Source organism: Lygodium microphyllum, chromosome 1, assembly GCF_053477565.2.
Source record: "Lygodium microphyllum isolate KBCC chromosome 1, Lygodium_microphyllum_v1.1.10, whole genome shotgun sequence".
Lineage (NCBI taxonomy): Eukaryota > Viridiplantae > Streptophyta > Polypodiopsida > Schizaeales > Lygodiaceae > Lygodium > Lygodium microphyllum.
Window position 1 is genome coordinate 137,864,315 of NC_141135.1, and position 12,204 is coordinate 137,876,518.

The 12,204-nt window shown below is 40.9% G+C and overlaps 1 protein-coding gene and 1 non-coding gene across 3 annotated transcripts in view; one reads left to right on the plus strand and one right to left on the minus strand.

Annotated features, from left to right (window-relative positions):
* LOC148041726 (Chlorophyll A-B binding family protein) overlaps nucleotides 1-12,204 on the minus strand; it is a 118,005-nt gene that overhangs the window by 20,350 nt on the left and 85,451 nt on the right. For both annotated transcript variants that reach the window (XM_087681751.1, XM_087681742.1), the window contains 2 exons: nucleotides 9,216-9,348; nucleotides 9,002-9,094 (listed from right to left, as the gene is read on the minus strand). In XM_087681751.1, coding sequence (XP_087537877.1) covers nucleotides 9,002-9,094; nucleotides 9,216-9,348 — 226 coding nt within the window. The remainder of the gene's footprint in view (nucleotides 1-9,001; nucleotides 9,095-9,215; nucleotides 9,349-12,204) is intronic.
* Nucleotides 11,750-11,847, plus strand: LOC148041727 (U6 spliceosomal RNA). The gene has a single exon (XR_015692641.1). It is a non-coding gene; the product is annotated as a U6 spliceosomal RNA (small nuclear RNA).

Sequence of the window (12,204 nt, forward strand, 5' to 3'; positions counted from 1 at the left end):
TAAATTTTAACTCACCTAAGAAGGACAACAAGGGCAAAAAGAGGAAGTCATCCTCTAGAGCTTCGAGATAGCAGAAGGTACCGAAGGCAATGCCAAGACTATCTCATGATGTTTCCAATGTTGTTAATGAGCAAACACAGTTGGTGTCATGAGGATGTGTATTTTTAATGCTTAGATTTGGCATAATTAAGTTGTACACATGTAAGATAAACATGTGAAATGCAAGTCAGTTAAGTGACAATGAAACCTTCATAAACCCAATGATCATGGATGACATTAGCAAAAGTTGTAATAACTTATGCCTAACAAGTACTAGGCGGCAGCCACTGTCAAAACTTAGCTTAAAACATTTAATTAGCCATTAGTGTCAGTGGTGACACTAAGGAATTGGCATTAATTAATTAATTCATGCCAATTCTAGGCTAATGGGTACTCATGATCACTTGGGTCAAAACATAGGCCTATCCAATTTAATTGTTCGCCAATCTTGAGCCATAAATAATTATTAAATTAATTTTCAAAATATTTTAAAAATTAATTTAATAAATCTAGATAATGCTAAAAATCAGTTGCAACTTGGAAAAACTTGCCCATGCAAGTGGAAAAACATATTCGAGGTTTTGGGGGCGGGGAAGAGAGAGAGCGAGAGAGAGAGAGAGAGAGAGAGAGAGAGAGAGAGCTGCCATTGTTGCTGCAATAGCTAACAAGACATTTCTAGACAATAAGAGACCCTTCGGGAGCTGGTGACGTGCCCAAAAGAAACTATAATATTAGGTGTGAAATGTACCCATAGAACCCAATCTCAACACGAGACATGACACATGCCAAACTCACAATAATAGGGACTAAACGTCAAGCTCACCTCCTAGCCATACAGCAAAACAGGCTCACCCCCAAGCCTAGGAGCTAGCAACACTCCAGGCCATGACCACAATTCAAGGGTTAGCATCCCATACTACTAGCCCACATCATCCTGGTGTACGGATGCATCAACCAACGAGCCAAGAATCCAAGAGCAATGATCACACAATGAATCTGCACAATAGGGCCTTGAATCCTATAAATAGAACTCGGTTTCCCTAACCCCGAAGTACTTAGTGTATTTGCACTAAGTCGTCACTTCATGACCACTATGACCAATGCTACTAGTGCCCATCTAGATATCCAAGGACATAACACTTTACTCCTTGTAAATAATTGCTGTTCTCAACAATTTTCTAAGGGAGGAAGTGAGGAAAATGACTCTCCAATGCACGTAGCAACTCCCAAATAGGCTCCATCTCTGGGTGGTTTTTCCACTTGAACAAATACTCAGGATAAACGGTCGGCGAGATCATTTAGTCCTAATATCAAGAACCAATTTGGATTCAAGTGGAACATAACGCGCAGTTTCCTCAAGTCACAGGACTTCTTCAATCAGAACAATCTGTTTACCTTATCCCAGCCGTTCTTTCAAACAACTCATGTGGAACATAGGGTGAACTCGGATTTGCAAAGGTAAGTCCAATTCATAGGATAGGCAACTTATCTTATTTGGTAATTTGGAAAGGACCACAATACCTCAAAGACAATTTATAACACTTGCCGGTAGTCATTGAATCAAAGTCCTTTGGGACTTTAAGGTAAATCCACATGCCCTCCTGGAGCTCCCTAAGAGTACGATATTGGTTAGCATTAAACATGGCATGATCCTAGACAACTTTAATGCTTTCCCTAGTAAGCATCTATATCTCCTGTGTATCGTACAAAAAGTCACCTATAGATTGCATTTTCACCCCCTTGAGCTTTGTGGAAATTTGTGGTTTTAGCTCATAATTGTACATAAGCATAAATGGGTTGTAACCAATAGCCGAATGCTTAGTACTGATTTAAGCAAAGTCAATCTAAGGAAGATAACGCTCCCCATCAAATTGTCTACGAGAGACATGCACAAAGCATATCCTCCATGGTTTGATTCGTCTGTTCGGTTTGTCCATCGGTCTTAGGTGTTCTAAGGACGACATGGACAATCGAGTTTCCAGTTTTTAAAAGACTGTTTGTCAAAAATGGCCAATGAATTTAGGATCCTTGTCACTAATTGTTTCATCGAGTAAACCATAAAGTGTATAAAGGTATCTGACAAAGAGACCAACCAACTCATGGCTTTTCATGGTCGCCTTTGTAGGAATGAATTGAGCCATTTTCGTCAATCGGTCGACCATAACCCAAATTGCATCATGACCTCAATTCATAGGAGGCAATTGTCATGAGGACATGTATTTTTGAAGCCTCGCTTAGCATGTGGATTAATTTTTTATCACATAGTTAAGTAAATGTTGCACATGTGAGGTGTAATTGGGATTAGAGTAAATTTACAAGACCGGGACTGGAGGAAATCACCAAATGTCAAAGGCAAAAGTTGATATAAGTTATGCTACATAGGTATTTGGTGGTATCTAGTGCCAATTGTTGGCCTAGATCATTCATTTGGCCAGAAGTGTGAATTAGTGTTACTAGAGAAGTGGCGTTTAATGGTACCTAACACCAACCTAATAGTCAAAGATGGCGCAGAGATGCTCGGGAATGGAAGTTGTCTAGCCAATTTAATTATTTGCTAGTCAAATTATTTTTTTGAGCACCGAAATAATTATTAGATTAATTTTCAATATTTAAAGATTGAAAATTAATATTTAATTATGATTAATGCTAGAAAACCATTTGGAAAGACTGCCATTTGGCAAACTTGCCCACAAAGACTGGTGGAAGGCTGAAGAAGAGGAAAAACGTGACCATTCTATTGTGTGAATCATGGGGAGCTGTTGGAGCTTATTGGGATTTTTTTTCTTCCATTTTCCAGCAGGAAAGAGCAGGTTGGCTACAAGTGACAGCTCCTAGGGACCCTCAAACTGCAAACGACAACATCTAGGCTAGTTGCAATAGCATTTATTGTAGGTGACAACAAGGAGATGGCTCCCAACAGCAGGCGACAGCATCTACAGGCTGTTGAGATAGGCAACAGCAGTAAATGACTGATTTTCTTCATGTCTTCGCGAAGAAAGTCTAAATTTTCTCTCTCGTCAACATTCTCATCTCCTAGTCTTTCTACAGCCTTCCTCCGAAGATTACAACATTAAGATTACCAGAGGCTGAGAATTTTCAGATTTCTCTGTTGTAAACCTTAATTTGTAGCAAAAATTGGAGCTTAGCAATAGCCTCAAGAAGCATGCCAAAAATTGGAAGCTCCAAGACTTGGATTCAACAGGGCTAAAGCTATATTCCATTAAATTTAAGTTGAGGGACCAGCAAGTCAATGAATTTGGGGCATTTTTCCATCTCGATCAAAGTGGGTGAAGGCCAATTGATTATCCAAATCAAGGGGTAAATCAAATTGAAGACTTGTTGGTCATTTTGGACAACAAAAGGACTTGGAATACCGAAAGCGATTGGAAAAATCCCATTGTACATCGACTTTTTCTTCAATTAAGTTAAAGAAATATCGAAAGAGGCACCAATTTTGGAGCCAACAAGGTGTCCATTGTCTAAGATTGTGAATAAATTTGTATTTCTCACTTTTTTAATAAATGTTATTACTGTAACCAAGTTGTAATCAAGGAATTACCACCCATCCACGGAAGGAAAGCTAGTTTCACAATCCTACTATAAAATTCATAGAAAACTACATCATTTCCTATTAGGGATTTGTAAAGGGTACAATAGCCATACCTCTACGTGCCGTTCAGCTTTATTAAGCTAACACTACAAACACTCACGCATATAAGACTTGACCATAGTCTTAATATGCGACCAATAAAAATAATGCGTGACCAAGGCCAAAGTCCGAGTGATCTATTACAAATGGAATACTTTTCTGCTATCTTTCTCTCACTAACCGGTCTTTCTAGTGTTCGGACCGCGTCCAAGCTTCTCAAGCTACTAGATTCCTCTTAAACCAATTATCAGATCTTAACAAAGTCAAGATCGCTTTGGCAACGCCCTTTATGAGAAAGATAGAAATCAATCGAGAGTTCGGAGAAGGACAAGTCATTGACTTCATGACTTCAACTAAAAGCATCAGCATTCATATTAGTTGTGTCCTTTCTATAGCAAATTTTGAACTCAAACACTTGTATAAGCTCTGCCAATCTCACCTTGCAGCCACAAAGATCGGGCTAATCACATAGGCATTTCGAGTGGTAATCCGTCCAAATAATAAACCAGGTACCATACAAATATTGACGCCATATTTTGAGTGCATGGATGACGGCCAATAATTTCTTCTCTTGGGTAATATAATGTGTTTGGGCATCGACAAGCTTACAGCTCTCGAATGCGATAGGTCGGCCATCCTAACAACGTACAACACCTAAAGTATAGTCACTCACATACCTCAAAAGGTTTATTCAGATCAATAATCTACAACATTGGTCTAGTGGTAACGAGCCATTTCAATGTTTAAAAATATTGATCGAGCTCACTAGTCCAAACAACTGATGGATTAACGTGTTGCTTCTTACTTCAGATACCCTTAAGTAATCATGTCAAGGGTTCAACAATATAATCATAGTCCTTTATAATTTTATGAAAACCCCAATAAAAGGTAAAAAGATTTTGCTTGTCTTATAGTATCTGCAAAAGGCCAATTGCGTATTACTATCACAGGGACATGAAATTTTGAGATGCTCTAATCTTGCTGATAACATTTGTGCAAGGTTGTTTAGCACATGTGATGCGCATGGCAGTTATTTCATGGTAATACGCCAAGAACCTCGAGGATGCAATGGGTGTCAAAGGCAAAAGTTATAGTAGTTATGCCTGACAGGTACTAGGTGGTACTTGGTGCAACTAATGTTAGCGGTGACATTAGAGGCTAGCCATTGATTAATTAATTAATGTCAATCTAAAGATCAATAACTACTCAAGGATACTTGGAAAACAAATTGGCTGGTGAAATTAATTTTTTGAACACTAGATTAATTATTAAATTAATTTTTAGAATTAATATTTCGAAAATCAATTTAATAAGCTAGATAATGCTAGAAAATGGGATTAGAAAACGTTTTTAGGGGCTAGTGGAGTCTATCTATTCTAGTAATTATGAGAGAGATGAAGGCTATTAGAGAGCAAGGAGATGCCGGTGATGTGATTTGTAGCCACCAAGGATTAGTTCTACACATGTCACAACAGTTTGGCGCCCTCCATGAGCAAATGACAACATCACGAGGTCCTTCTAGTACAAATGACAATATGCAAGAGGAATCAGAAGTCTTTCTAATGGTCCTAAGCTGTAGGTGACAACTTACATGATGGAGGCTGATATTTCAAAGGATGAAGTGGAAGATGTGCTGTCCCATTTGCCTCAAAGGAAAAGCCCTAGCTGGGATGGGCTTTCTAATGAGCTGTTTTCAGCCAATGTTGAGCAGCCTAAGGACCCATTAACTCGCATGTGTCAGCAAGTGTGGAATTCTGGTATGATGCCTTCAAACTGGAAGATTGCTATCATTCGGTTATTGCCTATGGCTCCCTCTCCGACCTCTTTGAAACAATGGAGACCCATTTCTGTTATGGGTTCTTTATATAAAATCTTCTCTAACATCATTGCCAACAGATTGCAGAAAGCATTTCCGCACTTGCTTCATCCACGTCAATATGGTTTCATTAAGGGTCGGAATATAATGCATAATATTTTGAATGTTCAACTGGGGATTGATTATGCCAAAGCTTCAAGTGAATAGGATATTATGTTTCAGCTTGATCTTGAAAAGGCATTTGATCACGTTAGCTGGTCTTTTTTGCAGCAGCTAATGTCCACCATGGGATTTGGTCCTCGCATGATTTATCTTGTTGATACCATTAGTCAAGGTGTTGTGGCTCGTATTGTACTTAATGGAGGGATCATAGATGAAATTGCCTTGTCTCGGTCTCTTTGGCAAGGCTGCCTTCTCAGCCCTTTGCTATTTGCTTTAGTCACTCACCCAATGCTCTCATTGTTGGATAAGTTGGCTGACCAAGGTGAGATTGTTGGTTTGTCTCGTCCCAGTGGTGCCCAACTTTTGGGTCAATCATTGGCTGATGATTCCTTTATGTTCCTTAAGGCTAATTGCACTAACGTTAATCGGGCAATGGTTGAGTGGAATCTTTTTGCTTTAGCATTGGGACTTCATATTAATGCTCAGAAATCTACACTGCTTTCTTGTACGAAGAATGATTTGTAGGCCTTGGAATGGCATGGAGTTGTGATTTCTAAGGGAGATATAACCAAACACTTGGGTTATCCTATTGGTGTTGATGTAGCTCCCCATGCCTTGCTTAATTGGATGTCATCCCTGTCCATGATCGGTTCATGTACTAGAAATCTCAAGGCTGGCCTCTTCATATGAGACTAAGTTGCTCAATGTATCGTGACCAGTATGATTTCGTTTTTTTTCCATTACTTCCTTAGACTAAGAAGTTTCTTTTGGAACTAGTTCAACGTATCTGATTCATGTTGTGGAAAAAGAAAGGGAATCCTTTGGGCCAGGTGTGGATTTCGTGGCAGCATGTGACTACTCCTAAAATGATAGGGGGAGTAGCTTTATTGGATGTTAATTTGCATATGGCTGCTTTGAGACTAGCTCTTTTGCAGACACTATTGCAAAAATTTTCATGGAAAGGACTAGTATCTCGCACGGTAGCACCGTTATTCACACTTCTTGGTGGCATGTGCTTAATTCCACAAGGCCTATTATTAAGGTCTCCCAATCTTTTCTCCTTTCTCATTTGATTGCATCTTGGCAGGAGATGTTACGTTTTGCAATTTGATGCCCTCCTGATTTTCGTAAGGAGGAGAATTCGCTGCAATGAGAACTACTGGCTACCTCCAAGTTGTTGGACTGGCCTGATAAAGATTTGAAGCAAGACAAGTTTAATCGGATGGCTTATTTGGGGTTGCAGACAATTCTTGATGATATCATTCCCCGGCAGCCCCATCTTGTTCTTTCTGGCATATTCGTTAGCACTTTCGGGTGCCTTGAGGATATCATGACATTTGGTTGTCCATACACAACAGGCTTCTAAGGTTCCCTCCTTTGCCTGCATTACAGCCATCGTCTCCTTGGCGAGATTGGACGTTTGTGCTTCTTGATGATTTCGAGAAAAAGTCAGCTAATCAAATATATCATCAGATGGTGGAGGCCAAGAGATGGGTCACTGGAAAGGCTAATAAATTATGGAATATTTAGGGTAGCAAAAAGAAGTGGCAGGAAAGATTCATCCAACTCTGGAAGTCTAAGGTTCCTTATCAGGGTAAAGTGTTCATGTGGAGGTTGCTTATTGGGGGTCTTCCAACTGGGAATGCGTTGCATGCTCGCAAGATCTCTACTGGTCATTGTGTATTTTGCACTACATGTGATGAGACATTGCTTCATCTCTTTGTCTCTTGCCATGTTGCTCGATAGATTTGGAGTTTTGTTTTCTGTGTGTAGTTCTCGGCGACTCAGCACCGGATATCAGCCCATTCATGGATTATGGGAAAGATGACCTCTATGTCTACTTTGCATTCAGATTATTCTTACCTCTTCCATTTCCTTAGATGGACAGCCCTGTGGCATATTTGGCGTACTCAGAAGGCCTTTATTTTTTATTCAGCATCGGCCATCTATGGTCATGTGGCCCGTGTTCGTGATATAGTGTTATGGCAGATCTCCTCTATGGTGTCAACTGATCTGGTTCTTCTTGACATTGCTGCTCCCTGGCTGAATATTGCTCGCTCCACACCAGCTGTCCTTTTTGTGTGATATTTTTGTGTTGAGTCTTGGTAGACTTTCATATGTATCTATTTTTTCTTCGCTGACCCAATGGTCTGATGTAAATATTTACTATTTAATTCAATTATCTTCACAAGGAAAAAAAAACACAATCAGTTCTTCTTCTCCTCCTCCTTATCACTCTTCTTAACCAACACAAAATTCGTGTGCAACAAAGGAGCAACAGCAAGAGGAAAGTGCACAAGTGGAAGACTCCACATGCACTGGCAAACGAAGCTCAAATATCACAAGTATGATCCTTTGCACTAATACCACTATTAGTTCTTGACTAACTGCGAAGCAAAAGCATGCACCCACCCACACATAGTGAAGCAAGAAGTTAGGAGATAGAGAGAGTAAGAGCAAGAGATAGCTAGATCCAGAGAAGAAAACAGCTTGTGTTAGATGAGAGTTGCTTGAATGAAAAGCAAGCTATAGTTCTAATGTACAAAAAACCACTGCCTGAGAGAGCAGTCACACGTGACGGAACCCCATCCCCAGCAAGAGGTAAAATGTGCCTGTGTGTCAAAGCACCTTCATGAATCACACTAGAATAGAATGACTACAAGAGGAACTTATAGGTGTAACAATGTCTTAAAACTAGGGATCTCAAATCAAAAATCAACCTAAACAAGGATCTTCTGAAGTTACGGGGTATTTTTAGTAGTTCTTGAACCCTGACTATGGTGTTAAATTCTTTTGTGCTTATTTTTGACATTTACATCTCACAAAGGGAAAAATCTAGAGGACAGATGGACACTTACCACATGAGTTTTGAAGTGTCCAACACTTGTCCCACTTCTAATGCGTCTCGTTTAGCCTTACTTTCTAGTAACACAAGAAGTCTTCTTTTCCTTATAATACAACCCCTCTCTCTTCATAGTCCACACAATCTATTAGCTTTAAAAAATTACTCCCTGCCACTTGCACATACCCACAAGAATCCTCTACCATAGTTTCGGGTTCAACCCGAACCCCATCATTACCAGTTCCACACTCTACCAACCCAATCCTGGTCTCTTTTTCCTTTTTTCTGGTTTATTACGGCACAAGTATAAATGAAGTGTCAAACATCTTTTTCAACTGATTTCAGTTTTCAAAAGCCTCTTTTCCTACCTATCATCTCAGTTGTGTACACAGTTTCTGCAACATGAAAAAGTTCACATAATCGGAGACATTATAAATTTAATTGCTAACATTATGAGAAGGGAATAAAAAGAGAGAGAGAGAGAGAGAGTTACCATCAGGAGAAATTGGCATACAGCTATTACCAAAATGCCCTGACTTCCAGCAATATGTAAGCCCGGTATGCCAAGATAATCCAAAGTATCACCCTGGTTAAAAAATGGAACTTTTGATAAAATGACAAGTAGATGCTGAAACTCTAAGATAACTCTTGTAAAGCACAGTTTATAAAATCTGACAAAGCTTTAAATTTTCAGTGCTTGAAGTTGCCTGAAGCTTAGCATATCCCACTCGCCACCAAACTGCTTCAGAAAATTCCACATCACCAAACTTCTCAAGAAACTCTGGAATGACAACCCCAAGTGCAGCTAGCATAGCCCAGCGAGCATGTAGCACCTCAAAACTGAACAAAGACATTAACTACTTATTGTCTATTCAGACTTGCAACTTCTCGAAACTCGTAAACTCATTAAAGTACTTGTTTATCAATCTGACTAAAGTAAGAATTGAATCGAACACTGGCATCTTGGAGATAAGGATGCATGCAAAATTAGAAACAATGTCACACATTGACTATGTTCTTTTGTCTCCACAGGCCTCTTTATCATCAGTTGCTCCTACGTGATTGGGAGATCTATACTAAGGTACAAGGGAAACTGAAAATAAGAGCAATGCAGACTGGTCACTGAAATGACCCACCACTCAGAGGTTGATCACCTATTGACACTTCTAGTGGAAAATTTTTGGTCCCTAGCTTGGTGGTGGAATACCACCCAACAACTTTCAGCCATCCTTTTGGCATCATCCTTCCTGCTTCATCCATTCATGTATCGATGGGTAGCACCAACGTGCCAAAGGTTGAGGTAACCATCACACAAACTAGCAAGATTGCAAAATTCATTATGACAAGTGATACCATGATTTGGCAGCTGATTTAAGATGATCATCACCAAGAAGCCAAGTTGATACCTCAAGTGTAATGAGTGGTGGCAAACTACCTTAGATTTGGACAAAAGGCCTAGAGGGAGACCACCTCACAAGCAATGCCCACCTTACAATGGACAACGGTTTCATTAAAATCCAGTGGTGCCATGAAAGAGGAAAGATGGCAAGACAACTATGCAGACCTAGCAGAGTGGCGAGTTGGCAAGCAATGTGTGCCTTTTGCACGCCCTACCCCTCTGCAAACATATCTCCATCATCACCTCTATAACCCTCCCTCCCCTGCAACAAAACAACAAAACTCCAAGTGGTTCCTTCATGCCCGATCCCCCCTCTCCCAACTCACCCACACCCCCTCCAAGAGGGGTCTTTCCCACCTCTCTCCCGTGACAAAGCACACCACACAACCTTTGTGCCTCCCTTCTCCTTGCCACCTCAATATCTAGTGGCACAGCCGCACAAGGTACTAGTCCAATGGCTCCACTAAATTGGTTTTTACACTAAGTCCCCTCTCCCCTTGCAAATGGGGGATTTTGACATCTTGTAAGTCCAAAGATGGTAAGTTTCACCCATTGGCTCCCCTTCATCACTTGGGCCGGCATGATGGACATTAATTCATGAGTACTTGCACTAGCTACCTCTATTACCAATAACCTCCACCAATAGTGCCTCTTGTAAGCAATGGGAAAAATGTAAATATAATACTACTTTGAACTTAACAATCTTGATCAATTATCACCATGAAAATTAGAAGATAGAGGGAGAGAAAGAGAGAAGTATTAAGAAAGAGGCTAGAGCAAGCGATCGAGAGAGAGAGAGAGAGAGAGAGAGAGAGAGAGAGAGAGAGAGAGAGAGAGAAAGAAAGAAAGAAAGTTATATTAACGTCTACAAGAGGCCAAGTTGGCCTATGAGACCAAAAGGTTACATACAAAATGTCTAGGAAGTTTTCCAAGTCCCAGTAAAGCTACAATCTGGTGTTATGGTGAGCTAGGTGAGTAGGTACAAAATGGTATACAAACTCGTTACAATCTAGATGCACTTCAAGTGCAGTGTGAAACTAGTCATGGAGCGTGGTTATCTTAAGATATCCTGCATGGGCTTGTCTAGCATGCAGAGGCTAAAACGGCGGGGTATGGCTGCCCGGTGGCGTTGTAGTATCCACTATATCTATAAGTGATGTCTCCTGCAAGGGCATGGGCCTGCTGGGTGTGGGCGGCGAGCTCCGCCTCTCTCTGTAGCTCTATCCAAGGTGACTCCTTGGAGTGGGGCCACTGGTCGGTTGACTACAGTCCTCATTGTAGAGGGGGTGGCCGAGGGTCTGTAGAACTCTTGGAGGGTGCGTTGCTGCATGTTCCCGACTATTTGGTCCCGGACCCGTAGAAGGTGGTCCCTATGTCAGTGTAGTTCCAGGAGGAAGAGCCCGAGGCATTTCTGGTCGCGGAAGTCTAATGTTTGGGAGAGTGGTCCGAATCCCTCCTTAAAGAGATAGTGGAAGCGACCTCTGATCTCGTAGTACACCCGGCATCTACACATGTAATGTTCTTCTGTCTCTGGCTCTAGCTGGCAGAGTTGGTAAATCTTGTCCTTTGGGGGGAGAGAGTCTGCTCTGTATCTACCTGTCTTGATCCGTAGCTGGTGTGATGACGTACGGAGTTGCCTAATGGCACTTCGGACCCCGTGGGACAGGTGTACATCCATGTATCTCGGGCGTATAATGAAGCCATTAGATGTGAAGTGTAGAAGGTGCTCTCGGTAGAAGGACATCTTCTTCCCCAAATCCTCGGCCGGTAACACCCATGTCCTGGCTGTGTGTAGCTGAATAATATCCACCCTGATGACGCAGTTCAACTCCTCTTTGCTAATCTTCATGTGGGGGGGAGAGTTGAAACGATACAGAGAAGATTAGCATGGCCCTTGCACAAGGATAAAGCGCACAAATCCATAGAGACAGAGAGAGATGACAGCACCATGAGAGGGAAACTGGCCCCTCTCCCTTTACAGGGCTTTATTGAAACAAAACACAAGCACAAAGTGCTTGAACCATATGTAATGGAGTTGATTCGCTGCAAATCTGAGAATTAGAGTTTTAAAATTCTAATTTCTACATACACCAAACACCAAGTTGATTTCCTTCTCTTGTGCTTTGATGTGTTCAAGGTAAGTAGAAAAACTTCTTGAACAAGTGCTAAATCAGCATATACAAAGTATGTGGCTGAAATTTCAGCATTAGAGATTTTGGAAAATAAAGAGAGACACCTTCAATAGGTGTGGCGCTTGGGTACTCAAAACTAGACAGTAGAGGCTATAAATGACAAAT